The sequence below is a fragment of the Saccopteryx bilineata genome, chromosome 4, assembly GCF_036850765.1.
Source record: "Saccopteryx bilineata isolate mSacBil1 chromosome 4, mSacBil1_pri_phased_curated, whole genome shotgun sequence".
Lineage (NCBI taxonomy): Eukaryota > Metazoa > Chordata > Mammalia > Chiroptera > Emballonuridae > Saccopteryx > Saccopteryx bilineata.
The window spans coordinates 24238123-24254535 of NC_089493.1; the positions used below are offsets into that span (position 1 = coordinate 24238123).

A 16413-nucleotide genomic window follows, 5' to 3' on the forward strand; every position below is an offset into this window, starting at 1 on the left:
AAATCTTAACTTGACTATCAAAGGTTTCATATATCCTGGCAGAACAGAACAGTTTATTTGTAAATCATACCAAAAAAGCCAGCTAATCTGGAAATACCATGAATGCTTTTTGAGGGGAGTGAATGTTCTGCAGAAGAAAGCATTTTGTTCTAGTTTTCAAAGTAAAAGCTATGATTTTCTGGCACGCTTAATGACCACATAATGCCACATCTACAGTTCTGAAGTGCTTATTATACTTGAAGAACTCTAGCAAATCTGAGCATGTGACAGATTGATGGCCTGGTACAGGTAGCACTTTTCTTGTGACTGCTTTAACCACTTCTGCCTAATTCATAAGAAAATGTCTCCCTCAGCTTTATTGTTTGCTTAAAAAGAAGTCAAGCCTTTCTTTAGCAATTAAGCATATGATAACCTAGTAAATGACCTGTGCATGACTGAGTGGAATAGTTCTTGAAGGGAGGGTCTTATAAAAGTGTTTATTTTCATAAATTATCAAACCACCCTAAATGATTCATTTTAATATGTTTTTTCTATCATTTCTTAGTAGCACTGACTTACCTTTTTTTTTTCTTTTTAGTTAAAAGAGAGCTATTTCAATTTAATAGGAAATACACTTTTTTGGGAGTCAGAATACCTGGGTTCAAGCTCTGCATATGCTAGCCATGAGGCCTTGAGAAAATCCCTTAACTTTTCTATACTTGAAGTTTTTATATATGAAAATATGAGGTATTGAAGAATTAGAAGGATTAAATGAGGCCATGGCCCGTTGACTCAACCAGAAGAGCTGAAAGAGTGTCAGCTCAGCTTGTAGAAGTCCTGGGTTCGATTCCCAGTCAGGGCATACAGGAGAAGTGTCTGTCTGCTTTTCCATCCCTCCTTCTTTTCTCTCTCTCTCTCTGTCTCTCTCACTCTTCTTTCTCTCTCTCTCTTTTTCTTTCTCTCTCTTCCCTTCCTGCAGCTGTGGCTCAAGTGGTTTGAGCAAGTTGGCCCTGGGTGCTGAGGATGGCTCCATGGCTGCCTCTCAGGTGCTGAAATAGCTTGGTTGCTGAGCAATGAAGCAACAGCCCCAGATCGGTAGAGCACTGCCCTGTAGGGGACTCGCTGGGTGGATCCCAGTTGAGGTGCATGCAGGAGTCTTGTCTCTCTGCCTCCCCACATTGCACTTAAGAAAAAATAAATATAAATAAATAAATAAATGAAAATTATTTATGTTAAAACTAAAATCTTTTCCTTAGCTTAAACATTTTGCTTAATTTTTTCCTGCCACTTATATAAAAGCCAGATTCCTTGCCATGGTCTAGAAGCCCTTTCGTGGTTTGGTGTTTGTCCATGCAACCATATCACCGTGTGTCTGCCCCTATGTCTTCAGTAAGCTGCAGCCCCACTGGGCTCTTGTTTCCTAGAACATGCTAAGCTTACTCTTACAGCAGGGCCTTCACATTTGCTACTTGATCTGCCTAGAAGATGCTTTGCTCAGATCTTCGCATGACTGATTTCTCGTCATTCGGGCTTTCGTTCTCATGTTACCTCTTCACAAAAGCAATGCCGGCCACACTATCAAAATAGCCCTTCAAGATCAGAGAACCATTTCATTTCTTGTCATGTCTCTAGCTTCTTGCATAATAAAAGTTTAATAATTATTTGTTGAATGAATGAATATATCTTGAATCTCAAATTACTATATATATTTTTTTCTTTCTTTTAAATATATAGGATTTTGGAGATGGAGGTGCTTTTCCAGAGATTCATGTGGCCCAGTATCCACTGGATATGGGACGAAAGAAGAAAATGTCAAATGCGCTGGCCATTCAGGTGGATGCCGAAGGAAAAATCAAATACGATGCAATTGCTCGACAAGGACAGTCAAAAGACAAGGTTATCCTCTCAATGATTTTTCCCCATTGATAATTATTTTGTGAAGAATTTTTTTAACTGTGTTGAAATAATAAATCTCTGTTCATTTAGTTCATGTTAAAAGTAACAGTGAAATTTACTTAGGCTTACTGAAGATACAACTTCATAGCAATGTGAACATTACATTATGACTTCATAACAGCAATGACTTTTTCCTTTTAAATATCCTAAATTGATAATAGCTTATATATGCTTAGGGGTTTTTGCTTATATATATCTATATCTATAAATATCTATATCTATAAATAGATATAGATATAGATATATTTGTGTGTGTGTGTGTGTGTGTGTGTATTTTTCTTAAGTGAGAAGCAGGGAGGCAGAGAGACAGATTCCCACATGCACCCTACCAGGATCCACCCACATGCCCACCAGGGGGGCGATGCTCTGCCTATCTGGGGCATTGCTCTATTGCAGCTGAGGCCATTCTAGTGCCTAAGGTAAAGCCCATGGAGCCATCCTTAGCGTCCGACTTTGCTCCCATGGAGCCTTGGCTGTGGGAGGGGAAGAGAGAGAGAGAGAAAAAGGAGAGGGGGAAGGGTGGAGAAGCAGATGGGCACTTCTCCTGTGTACCCTGACCAGGAATCAAACTTAGGACTTCCACACACCGGGCCGACGCTCTACAACTGAGCCAACCGGCAGGGCCTTATTTTATATTGGTAGGACTTATTTTATAGTACTAACATTCTTTAAATGCGAGCAAAATTTTAGAGATATAAATCTATTTTTAGTTTTGTTTATAGTCTCTTCTAATTCTCCCCCATGTACTTACAAAGATACTTGAATATAGTACATTAAACAAACTTCTTTTTTCCTTGATTAAGCATATAACTGGTACTTGTTATCCAGATTTAGGATGGCTCTGCTTATAAAATAATCCAAAGACCAAAAATAAAACATACTTAAAATAATATCACAGAGCAGCTATACTGAGAGCCAAGAAACTGTTTTTAAGAAGACCTAGTTTTTTCCTTATAAATAAGTACTCCAAAGAGAGGTAAAAGATCTCTTTAGAATTGAAGATGTTGGGGAAAATACTTAAGAGCCCTCTGTAGCTGGCTCATTCTCTCCCAGTTTCATTTTACCCTGTAAGGTAGCGCTAATGATAACCCATCCTTTGTTCTGGTCACGGCTGATGAGTTTGGGGGGAAACAGTCATGCATTCATGCACTTTATATCTCTGGTTCCATCTAGGCCCTCTTGCTTTTTCTCCAAGCTTTAACTCCTCCTCTCTGTCCCCTCAGTTTAACAAGGTGACTCCCTGTCTGTTTGCATATAAAGACTAAGAAAACTGTCAACTTTCTTTATTCTGCACTTGTCTTTTTGTCTTGACTTTTCCTCTCATCTCTATAAGAAATCTCCTCTCCTACCTAACATCTTGCCACATGTATTTCAGTGATTTCTGGATCTCATCCCTTCCCTTTCCCTTTATAACGCCACCTTTTCTTTATTCTTCTTGAGGTTATTTATGCCTTTCTTTTTTCTCTGGCTGGCTCCTTCCTGTTAGTGTTTGAATATGCTTGTTTTTCTCATCTTTTGAAAAAGAAGTTTTTCCCTATCTTCAAGGTTCCCTTGAGCTACCGCCAAATTTCCACCTGATTTTCTTCCCTTTCCTTCAGGAGTAGTTTTCTGTTCTTGCTACTTCTTCACCTCCCATTCACTCTTCCTTTCACTGTGCAATGGCTTCACCCCTACCAGTCTGCTGAGATAGCTCTTTGGTGAAGGTCTCTAAGAGTTTTTATTTTTCTCTTTAGTCTGATTTATTGCCTTGGATAAAATATCACTTGTGCTGATGATTGTCAAACTGTGTCTTAACCCTGTCCGGGTGGCTCAGTACATAAAGCATCATCCCTGCGCACCACATTGCAAGTTCAATAAACACATGAGAAACAATCAGTGAGAACACAACTGAATGGAACAACAAAGTGGAACAATGAATTGATGCTTCTCTCTCTCTCTCTCTCCCTATCCTTCCCCCTCTCCCTCTCCCTCTCCCTTTCCTTTTCCCTCTCCCTCTCCCTCTCTCCTCCTCCTTTTCCTCCTCCTTCTCTGCCTCTTCCCTCCCTCCCTCCCTCTTTCCCTCTCCCCCCTACCTTCCTCCCTCTCTAGCCCCTCTCTCAAATGGAAAAAATTTAAAACAAAAACAAAAAGACTGCCTGACCAGGCGGTGGTGCAGTGGATAGAGCGTCAGACTGGGATGAGGAAGACCCAGGTTCGAGATCTCGAGGTCACCAGCTTGAGCGAGGGCTCATCTGGTTTGAGCAAAGCTCACCAGCTTGAGCCCAAGGTCGCTGGCTCGAGCAAGGGGTTACTCGGTCTGCTGAAGGCCCGCGGTCAAGACATGTATGAGAAGGCAATCAATGAACAATTAAGGTGTTGCAATGCACAATGAAAAACTAATGATTGATGCTTCTCATCTCTCCGTTCCTGTCTGTCTGTCCCTGTCTATCCCTCTCTCTGACTCTCTCTCTGTCTCTGTAAAAAAAAAAAAAAAAAAAAGACTATGTCTCCAGCCCACTTTCTCTCCTTGGAAGAGCAGACGTATCTCAATATCTACAAGTGCTGCTCAATCAAATCCAAAACTAAAGCCATAATATTTCATTTACTCTACCTTTTTGCTTTTTTTTTTTAAGCAAGAGAGAGAGAGAGAGAGAGGCAGGAAAGGAAAGAGATGAAAGCATCAACTCGTAGTTGCAGCACTTCAGTTGTTCATCGATTGCTTCTCATATTTCTCATATGTGCCTTGACGAAAGGGCTCCAGCCAAGCCAGAGACCCCTTGCTCAAGCCAGCAACCTTTGGGCTCAGGCCAGCGATCGTGCAGTCATGTCTGTGATCCACATTCAAACCAGCCACCCCGCACTCAAGCTGGCAACATCAGGGTTTCAAACTTGAGACTTCAGCATCCCAGGTCGATGCTCTATCCCAGGGGTCCCCAAACTTTTTACACAGGGGGCCAGTTCACTGTCCCTCAGACCGTTGGAGGGCTGCCACATTCAGTGCTCCTCTCACTGACCACCAGTGAAAGAGGTGCCCCTTCTGGAAGGGCGGCGGGGGCCAGATAAATGGCCTCAGGGGGCTGCATGTGGCCCGCGGGCCATGCCACCACCCATCAGGCAGTCCACTGCTCTTATTCTCTAACTCAGTGATTGGAAGTGATACCTTCCTAATTGACTATGCTAAAAGCCTGTGAATCCTTTTTTCTTCTTATTTTATTAATTTAAAAATACACTAATACTGTATTTTTATGGTAAAAGATACCAATACTACATTAAGTATGTACAGTCCTGCCTACTTCTCCCACTTTACTTTCCAGAAGTAACCACTTATTACAATGCTCTATATCTTTCTCGAGCTTTGTTGTTGATTTAGGTATATATATATATATATATATATATATGTATTCCCACTTTACATACATAAACACAAATATATATACCGTTTTTTTACATGAATGAGATTTTAATACCCATAACTTCCATAGACTCCCCCATTGACTTAACCAGAAATACCTGTAATATTTACAAAGGCCCAAGGAGGGGAATTGGAGGTGGCAGCCACACCCTGTTTTAAAACCACTGGTTTTCCTATTTTAGAAGAAGGAATTGGCTACTAAATGTGCAAAATGAGTTTTTAAAAATGTTATTAGGAGGCTGATATGCAGAGTCCTTAACATAGAATGAAAATTGTTTATTGTATTTATAGTATAGTACAAAGATTTCTGATTTATATCAGAGGGCTCATTCTTCAGAAACCAGGGAGTTCTCACTGAAATGTTAATAGTGAAAGAGCAAGAGTGGAAAATAGCTAGCCCTGGGTAGAAGAGATGAAGAACAAGGCAGGATTGTAAGGGATAACACTGGGATAAGTCTGAGGCCATTGAGCTCTACATGTAAGGTAAGTACTGTGTGTAGGACTTATTGGCAATATAAAATTAGAAGGAAAGAAAATTTCTTGAAATAAATCTTGGTAAAACTACCAAGATTTTTTCAATTGTGACTTGAGTGATGAGTCTTGAAATAAAAAGCCTTGCTGTTTACATTTTTATCTCCTGAAATAGTTCCATAGGAAATGTTACATGATACTACCCGAAAAAATGCCTTCAACCTCTCCTGCCCCCTCCCCAAATTCATCATCTTTAACCCCAAGATACTTTTATATGTTATTATTTATTACCTTGTTTATGTGATTTCACAAAGCAGCTAAGCTTAAAGCTAGTGTTTTTTTCTACCTCTGAAGTGGTGAATATGTTGGCAGGCTTGTCCTCTTAGTCAGTCTAGTTCTTTGCCCATTTTCAGTAATTTAAAAAAACAAAAATCCTGTATCACAGATAAGTTACTGCTTTATCTTTTCACAAAGCTCATTTGTACTCTTGATGCCTTCGATAGTATATTGTATTTTTCAGATAACCCTCTCCAGCCCCCTTGCCTCTTGGGACATACTGATTTCTCTGGCAGACTTGGTTCTTGGACAATAAAAATAAGAAGTTTTAGAGTTAATTACCATGGAGGAATCTTGCGCTTCCTATGTCCTTCACTTAGCTTTGTGAGATGCTAGACTCTTACTGATGCTCATTTAAAGGGTTATTAACTTTGGAATACCCAAATAAGAAGCAAATGGCTCTTGTATGCTAAATTAGTATTGAAACTTTATGTTGAGCATATATGACTGCTAGGGAGCCATTTACTTAGAATCCCTTTCTATAATGATTGCTGTGTAAAAGTGATTAAGATTACTCTTCATAGTCTTGGTATTATTTTCTTGAGAATTATTATATCATTTTAAATTCTTGTCATGAGATTTTTTCCATCCTGAGAAACATCAGCTTTTTGAAAGATCAGTTACTAGCTGCATGATCTCACTGCAGTGAGCCTCGCTCTTTTCCCGAGAATGAGCGCTCTGAGAGGGTGGTGACACTAGTGCATGTTTTATGGTAAATCAGCTACATGCTTACCTGATCCCTTGTCGAACTCCTGAGAAAAACAAGCTAGATTTCAGGAGATAGGAATTGGGTTTCCTTTCATATTCATAAGCTGCCATTTCTATGTGTGTCAGAATTCCTGACTCAAGCAGCAAAATATAGAAGGCTGATTGTTATATTTCCAGTATCTCTTTTTTTTTTTTTTCTATAAAGTCTGCCATGTAAGTTTTTATGAAAGTATTTGAGAAGTATAGATGGGCATGACAGTAACATTCAGTTTATTGTTGGGGCCTACCACATCAATGTCAGCCTGGTAGAAACCATGTTGAACCTAGTAGAAAGCAATTCTAAATCTGAATAATGAGTATGAAATAAGTTTTTTTATATATATTTTGAGGTGTTTTATGGAAGAACTGTTCTGAGATTTTTTTTGGGGGGGGGGTTTGTATTTTTCTGAAGCTGGAAACGGGGAGAGACAGTCAGACAGACTCCCGCATGCGCCCATCTGGGATCCACCCCGCAGGCCCACCAGGGGCAATGCTCTGCCCACCAGGGGGTGATGCTCTGCCCCTCCGGGGCGTCACTCTGCCGCGACCAGAGCCACTCTAGCGCCTGGGGCAGAGGCCAAGGAGCCAACCCCAGCGCCCGGGCCATCTTTGCTCCAATGGAGCCTTGGCTGCGGGAGGGGAAGAGAGAGACAGAGAGGAAGGAGGAGGGGGGTGGAGAAGCAAATGGGCGCTTCTCCTATGTGCCCTGGCCGGGAATCGAACCTGGGTCCCCCGCATGCCAGGCCGACGCTCTACCGCTGAGCCAACCGGCCAGGGCCTGTTCTGAGATTTTTTAAAATGACCCATGTTCCTTTTCTTTTTTTTTTTTTTTTTTTCTTTCATTTTTTCATTTTTCTGAAGCTGGAAACGGGGAGAGACAGTCAGACAGACTCCCGCATGCGCCCGACCGGGATCCACCCGGCACGCCCACCAGGGGCGACGCTCTGCCCACCAGGGGGCGATGCTCTGCCCATCCTGGGCGTCGCCATATTGCGACCAGAGCCACTCTAGCGCCTGAGGCAGAGGCCACAGAGCCATCCCCAGTGCCCGGGCCATCTCTGCTCCAATGGAGCCTTGGCTGCGGGAGGGGAAGAGAGAGACAGAGAGGAAAGCGCGGCGGAGGGGTGGAGAAGCAAATGGGCGCTTCTCCTGTGTGCCCTGGCCTGGAATCGAACCCGGGTCCTCCGCACGCTAGGCCGACGCTCTACCGCTGAGCCAACCGGCCAGGGCTGCCCATGTTCCTTTTCTTAGTCTATGTTAATGCCAGAAAAAAAAAAACATTCTAAGTAGGGTGAATTTGTAAGTTATTTGGTAACCTGACTTAAACTCTGATGAGCGTGTAATCCAAGATAATAGTGCTAAAGCAATTTATATTATCATTAATTTCAAGTTCTAGTGAACCTCAAAAATAAGGATCACTGATGCATAAGATTTTGTTGGTACAATTTATTTGTACACTGACTTGATTAGAAGATCTAAAATAATTTAAATGCATGAGGTCAAAGGAAAATTATTAACTTATATGGCCAGGGCAGCAATTTGTACATTTCAAGGTTCTTTGGCTTTAAGATCTAGAAGACAAAACTTTTGTCCTAAATTTGTGTGTTTGCTGAGAGGACATGCTGACTTCTGAAATGACTTAATGAGGTTGCTTCTTTTCATTGTCTTCTCAAGTCTGCTTGTCTTGGAACATTTTAGGTCATTTACAGCAAGTACACTGACCTGGTTCCCAAGGAAGTCATGAATGCAGATGACCCAGACCTACAGAGACCTGATGAAGAAGCTATTAAAGAGGTAACTTGGAATTGCTATGTAGAATTATTTTATTTTTTTTAGTGATTTTATTTATTGATTTTAGAGAGAGGAGAAGGGGGGTTGGGGATAGCACAGTGAGGAATGGGAAGCATCTACTGATTGCAAGTCTGGGATTTCAACCCAGTGACTTCATCATTCCAGGTTGACACTTTTAGCCACTGCGTCTCCAACACGTCATACTATAGAATATCTTAGATGACTTTTTGCATCTTTATTAACTTCCAAACCACTCAATGCGGTGTTTTGTATTTCAGATAACAGAAAAGACAAGGGTGGCCTTAGAAAAGTCTGTATCACAGAAAGTTGCTGCAGCCATGCCAGTTCGAGCAGCTGATAAACTGGCCCCTGCTCAGTATATCCGGTATGAGTCCCCCTGGGAGTCTTAGTTCCGTGTCAGACATGATTGGGTTGGGGCCTGCTATTCTGTCACTGTCCTTAGTCACAGTTGTAAGTGCAATTTTTAAATAATGACTCAAAGCCTATTGACTCTGCAAGACAATTGAAAGCAAAAAAATTTTAAGGTACCACTTTTTAAGATATTAGATGTTCTATTTTCAAAATATTTTTGTTTTTAGAAATTTACAATTACTTACATTATATGATCCAAATCACAATTATTATTTGTAGTTTTTCACTTATATGATAGTATATACTTGTATATTTATATAGTATAAAGATAACTATGTTGATAATGTTATATAATGTAATACTATTATATCATAATAGTATGATAATGTGTTATATAATGTTGATAATTAACCCTTTGAGTAATGAGGGTTTTTTTTGTTGTTGTTTTTTTTCTGAAGTTGGAAACGGGGAGGCAGTCAGACAGACTTCCGCATGCGCCCGACCGGGATCCACCCGGCACGCCCACCAGGGGGTGATGCTCTGCCCATCCGGGGCTTCGCTCTGTGGCGACCAGAGCCACTCTAGCGCCTGGGGCAGAGGCCATGGAGCCATCCCCAGCACCCGGACCATCTTTTGCTCCAGTGGAGTCTTGGCTGCGGGAGGGGAAGAGAGAGACAGAGAGGAAGGGGAGGGAGAGGGGTGGAGAAGCAGATGGGCGCTTCTCCTGTGTGCCCTGGCCGGGAATTGAACCCAGGACTTCCACACGCCAGGCCGATGCTCTACCACTGAGCCAACAGGCCAGGGTGAGTTTTTTTTTCAAAAAATGAAATTAGTACCAGTTACAATTTTATTAACTTAAAATCATGTTTGATAACCAATTTATGGAAACAAGAAGAGCATACATTTGCCTTTTTTAAATGTTGCCTTATACATTTTTAAAATTAAAATTTTTGTGCGACCATACTCTGGATGTCAGGAGGCACAAGGACGTATGTGAACGTTTGTACTACTCAAAGGGTTAATAATTTATTAATATCATTTATATTATAGTAGGTATCCTGATAAAACTCTTAAATTTTGAAGGGTTTCACTGAACTAAATCTTGTGTGGAGGAATGATTCACAGATAGATGTTAAGAGAAAATTAAGAGCTGGTAGACCTGCTACCATTATTCTTTCTGTTTTGCAACCTATAATTAGTCAGAAGCTCCTGACTGTAAGTTGCCTGCTGAGAATATGGATCATTATTTTCTCAAATGCGGACTTAAAAGACCTCTTATCTGTGAAATTGAACACTCTGCCTTCCATGGCAGAAAATAGGCAGAGGTGGATTACTTACTATTATGAGTTTAGTTTACATTGTACTTATAATTGCTGTTAGTTTCTTATCTCTACTGCATTCTGCCCTGCCTATTTTGCAATTTCCTGTTAATACTTTGTGAAAGGAATTGACTATACAGCCTAGTTTAGCATTATAATAGAAGAAAACTACCTATTGAAAACTTGAACTAGTTATACCTTTAGTTTCATCTGTACTCTTCAGATACACACCATCTCAACAAGGAGTGGCTTTCAACTCTGGAGCAAAACAGAGGGTTATTCGAATGGTGGAAATGCAGAAAGATCCAATGGAGCCTCCGAGGTTCAAGTAAGTAGGAGGCTTCGTGAAAACAAACCACTATTAAAAAGGATGTCAAAGGAGAAAAATGTCTCAAATGTCCATTAACAGGTGAATGGATAAACAAATTGTAGGACTTCTAGATATGGAATACTACTGAGCAATAAAAAGGAATAAAACCTTAGTACATGCAATAACATGGATGCATCTTAAAATATGTAATTATGCTGAGTGAAAGAAGCCAGATAAAATGAATTATACTGTATGGCTTCTTTTCTATAAATCTGCAATGAAAGGAAATAGATCAGTGGTTGCCTGTGAGGAAGAGTGGAGGATAGAGAGATGATGAGAACTGGAGGGCACAGAGAAACTTTCGGAGGTGATGGATATGTTCACTCTTTCGAGTGTGATGATGGTTTCATAGGTATATACTTGTGTCAAAACTTGATCAGACTGTACACTTTAAATATGAGTAGTTAGTTGCATGACAGTTGTACTTCAACAAAGCTGCTTTTAAATAGGAAAAAAAGTATAGTGCCTGACCAGGCGGTGGTGCAGTGGATAGAGCGTAGGACTGGGATGCAAAGGACCCAGGTTCGAGACCCTGAGGTTGCCAGCTTGAGCACTGGCTCATCTGGCTTGAGCAAAAAGCTCACCTGCTTGGACCCAAGGTCACTGGCTCGAGCAAGGGGTTACTTGGTCTGCAGAAGGCCCACAGTCATGGCACATATGAGAAAGCAATCAATGAACAACTAAGGTGTCGCAACAAAAAACTGATGATTGATGCTTCTCATCTCTCTCCATTCCTGTCTGTCTGTCCCTATCTATCCCTCTCTCTGACTCTCTCTCTCTGTCCCTGTAAAAAAAAAAAATTAAAAAATAAAAATAAAAAAAACCCTCCAAAAAAAGAAAAAAGTATAGTATCGTACTCTCTGAAATGATAACGGTATTGTGGCAATGAGTTGGGTAGCGATGATGACAAGGTTGCCCATGTTTTAAGATAGACTTTATTATAGATTCTCTGAAGCTTTACATAATAAAAAATGAGGAGGGGTGACGTGATGCTTAACTAACCAAAAGAGGAAAAGTATATCACTTTCTCTGCTTTGATTTATACTTCAGGATTAATAAGAAAATTCCCCGGGGACCACCCTCCCCTCCTGCACCTGTCATGCATTCTCCTAGCCGGAAGGTAATCTTTGCTATTTGTAAAATCTTATTTTGTACTCATGGTTATTAATTTTATGAATAACTTACCACAGAATAAAGTTTAGATACCTATATAATTCTATTTTACCACATTTATGCATTGTGGGTTTTTTTTTTATTGTTTTTCAAGGTAAAATAGGGACCCACTCAAGACTATAATGTGTAGTCCACAGTGTAAGAAAATGCATGTAAAATGTTAGCTATTTTATGATTAACCTACCCTCTGTTCAGTGGAATGAACAGGATCTACTATTTGACATAAAGAATGTTATCCTACTTATAGGAAGTGAGAACCTGGGATAATTAGTTCTCTGATAATCTGAGTGACTTATTTTAGGTATGTTTTATTACACAATTAAAGAACAAGTATTCATCTGAAAGAAGTCATATCATTTAAATATAGAAAATACTAACCAGCATTTTTTTTTCTAACCAGCATTTTTAACTGTCAAGAATAATTTATAGATTTCTTTCCATTTTTTTATATTACCATTATTACTAGACTCTGTGATTTAGAGAAACATAGGATATAGTGCTACCAAACAAATGGAATTTTAGCCTTTGACTAAACTCATCCAAATATCTGCCTACGAAGAAAAAGAATACACTGAGTTTTAGCTAGACTGTAAATCTAAAAATGTCTTTTCTGCTCTTTCTTCAACTCAGATGACTGTGAAGGAACAACAGGAGTGGAAGATTCCTCCTTGTATTTCAAACTGGAAAAATGCAAAGGTAATGAAGTTGTAAAATCAGTCTCTTAGAATTAGAACCTACTGGAAAACACTCAGGAAGGATAACTTTGGGTGAAACTTTGGGTGAAACCTCATTGATCTCAGCCGAATGTTTTCAAAAAGGAACACCCCACTTACATGACTTTTCTTCCTTTTTATTTATTTTTTTAATATAATAGAAATGTTAGTGTGCTAGGCACATAAATACCATAGATTCTATTAGAGAGTTGTAGTTATCAGGTGCACATAGAGAAGGAATAAATAACATATCAATGAAAAGGTAGCACTTTTTAGAAAACTCAAATTTATATCTAAAATTATTTTTGAAGAAAAATCAATTTAATTGATTATATGACAAAACACAGTAGATGCATAGATATATTCAGCTTTAATTTTTAAACTACTTGTTTCTGTTTATAACATTGCATGTGTAAGCTATTTAAATCCTGTGTATCTACTAACTGCCAAAGCTGCTAGAAGTGACGAAGAAACTAAAATGATGTGGAATAAACTTTCTAATCACTAATTCCTTTTTTCTCTCAAATCATATTTCATGATTCTGTTTTGGATAGGTGAAGGCCACTTTAACCCATAGATTATATATAAATTATTTTCTAAAGAAAATTATGTATTCATCCTTAAAAAATAAAGATTCTTAGGGATTTAATTGGGGTGATTAATATGTATGTAACTATGTGATATTTGGAGCTGATTTTGTGACACTTCTTTGTATGGGAATAAACACCATGGACTAGAGGTTAACATTGGAGAGTCTAGTCAGAAATCTGGAAAAATAAAGCTAAGCCTGAAAGTTAGTTACATGGATGTTCAAGCATATTTCTTGAATTGTTTAATGAAATAAGATACAAAATTTCAGAACACAAAATCTAAGTTGTTAAACTTTATCTTTTCTCTGTGTACTAAAACTTACAAGGTTCCAAGAATCTGGCAAGGTATTAAAACAGTGCAACAGATTATACTACCCAAAGATACTATTATTTTAGTGATTTGTTCCACCTTTGTGTGACTCTTATATTTACTTGAGGAACAAGTATTGAGCTATTTGATAGTGATTCCTTGTATTATAATTCACAGTTATTTACATGAGAATCTATTTTCCCAAAACATGAGTTCTGAAATCATACTAAGTATAAATTCTAGCTCATCCACTTAGTTAATCGTGTGTCCTTAGGGATATAACCTAACCTCTATTTTAGCATCTTTATCTCTGAAATGGAAACAGTAATGTTACCAGCCTTTTAGAGTTTCTGGGAAGGTTAAATTAGACCATAACATGTGAAGCTCTTAAACAATCCTCCACACAAAGCACTCAGTGTTAGCTGCTGCTGTTGCATAATTGTGAAGAAAGATGTAAGGAAAAGAATTCAACTAAACGTTGTCAGAATGGACATATTTAAATCTAATTTGAAAGAATCTGCTGTCACTTCTTTGGTTTCTCTGTCTGCTTTCCCACTAGGGTTATACAATTCCACTAGACAAACGTCTGGCTGCCGATGGAAGAGGACTGCAGACAGTTCACATCAATGAGAACTTTGCCAAACTGGCGGAAGCCCTCTACATTGCTGATCGGAAGGTTGGTCTGTTACAATTAATTGTTTAATGCTGTTGATAATTTGTAAATATAATACATTCTTAGTTACCTAAGATACTGTTATTTTAGTTACAGTCCTGAATACCCAGAGAGACTCTCACCTGTGGTATGAGTGTCTGAGATGGCAGGTGCGAGTTGCAGCTTTGTACGTGGTCCCAGCCGTTGTAGACCCTTATACTCACCTCAGTACCGCGGTCCAGTTTCCTCACACTTCAGAATCATAGTTTACTGTGCTGATCTCATTTTGTGAAGATTGCCAGCTGCTGTTGCGAGGTTTTGTAATTTTCCTCTATTTTAGATATAGATGTCCTCCCAGAGGTCAGTAGCAGGGAAGGGCAAGCAAACATTTTGACAAGTTGAATGGTACAGAAAATGGCATTCATAGTATTGGCTGTCTGTTAATATTATGGTGTTAATATGTGACTTTGAAATTCACATACATCATGGCATATGTTTAGGACATAGAAAAGTGTATCTTTTGTATTGCAGTGAACATTCTTATAAAATTATCTCTAATAAATTTATCTTGAGGTGACTTGACTGATTTTAAAACATAAGCAGTTCCAGTTATGTTATTGATACTAAGAATTACTTTACTGGAATCTTTTATTTTTTTAGATTGTTTCTAAGAAAGCATTGGAGAACCACTGACGTTCAAGATTTGAGGGAGTCTATAGTTTCCTCTACTAAGACATTTCCCAGAGCGAAAAATCCGAGTGTGCAGTGCCCTCCAGTCAGGCTGTCATTCAGTGGACATGAGTCTTTGTTTTAATCAACAGTAACAAATTTGAATTCTATATAACTGCTTTCTCAAGTCAGTTGTTAGGGGCTTGGATGATAGCTGTAATTTATCCCCTGATAGTGTGTTATTTAACATCTGACTTCACTAACAGGCTCGTGAAGCTGTGGAAATGCGTGCTCAAGTAGAGAGAAAGATGGCTCAAAAAGAAAAGGAGAAACATGAAGAAAAACTTAGAGAAATGGCCCAGAAAGCCAGGGAAAGGAGAGCTGGGATCAAAACCCACGTGGAGAAAGGTATAACATTCTCCTTACTGAATTGAATTTACAATATGTATCTCACTTTAGAAAATCTCAGTTGATTTTTCACTGCATATAAATTAGCCTGTACATATAAAGAAAATGTAGCTATTTCAGAAAATGTATAAAAATGAAAAAGTAACTTCTCCCTTAATTAAGCTGAAGCAGCAAAAAATAAAGTATATGTTTAAATGTAGACTTTCAGTATGGGACTATGCTGGAAATTTTTAAAGTTCTGAGCCATATGCTTTTAAAAACTATATACTAGTCAAATAATAGGCTTGATTTTTTTCTTACTGAATTTTTCATGAAGCTGAGAAAGTGAAATGAAGTCTCCAAGTGAATAATTTAGCTACCCCACATGGTAAAATAACCCAGAATTTTTCTATCTTGTAGGCTAATATATCTCTAATCATTAAATCTGTCCATACTTTTCTCTTGCCTTGTTTACTGGTCTATGCTGTTAATTCATTTAGCTGAGGAGAGTAATTTTAATTCAAGAAAATTGTAAGGGTGGTTTTTGTTAATAAATCCTTGTCTAATACTGGCACTGGTTGGTTGGCTCAGTGGTAGAGCATTGGCCCAGTGTATGGATGTCCCAGGTTCAATTCCAGATCAGGGCACAGAGGAGAAGCACCTATCTGCTTCTCTTCCCCTCCCCCTCTTTCTTCTCTCTCTTTCTCTCTTTTCTCCTCCCTCCTGCAGTCATGGCTCAATTGGAGTGAGTTGGCCCCAGGTGCTGAAGATGGCTCTGTGGCCTCTGCCTCAGGCACTAAAACATGGCTCCTGTTGCAACAGACCAAGGGCCCCAGATGGTCAGAGCATTTTCCCCTTAGTGGGCTTGCCGGGTAGATGCCGGTCAAGGTGCATGTGGGAGTCTGTGTCTGCCTCTCCTCCTCCCACTAAGTAAATTAAAAAAAAAAATCCTGACTAGTACTATTTTACTCATTCATTCAGTTCATACCAAACACCTACTACGTGCAAGATCCTTTTCTAGACAAAAGGTTTTCTGCTAGCTAGGTAGGGGTTGGTACAGCAGGGAACAACATTCTAGGGAATGTGGACAGAGCAAAAAGTTAATTGTGTAGTATATTAGAAGGTAATAATCACTATGGAAAAAAATAAAACAGGAAAGAGGGATAAAAGTACCCAAAGGCACTCAC

At 39.2% G+C, this 16413-nt stretch overlaps 1 protein-coding gene across 1 annotated transcript in view; it reads left to right on the forward strand.

The window, feature by feature from the left end:
- Nucleotides 1-16413, forward strand: part of SNW1 (SNW domain containing 1) — a 28682-nt gene that overhangs the window by 6802 nt on the left and 5467 nt on the right. The window contains exons 3-10 of the mRNA XM_066272374.1: nucleotides 1714-1875; nucleotides 8579-8674; nucleotides 8950-9056; nucleotides 10586-10690; nucleotides 11783-11852; nucleotides 12536-12601; nucleotides 14078-14194; nucleotides 15106-15247. Coding sequence (XP_066128471.1) covers nucleotides 1714-1875; nucleotides 8579-8674; nucleotides 8950-9056; nucleotides 10586-10690; nucleotides 11783-11852; nucleotides 12536-12601; nucleotides 14078-14194; nucleotides 15106-15247 — 865 coding nt within the window. The remainder of the gene's footprint in view (nucleotides 1-1713; nucleotides 1876-8578; nucleotides 8675-8949; nucleotides 9057-10585; nucleotides 10691-11782; nucleotides 11853-12535; nucleotides 12602-14077; nucleotides 14195-15105; nucleotides 15248-16413) is intronic.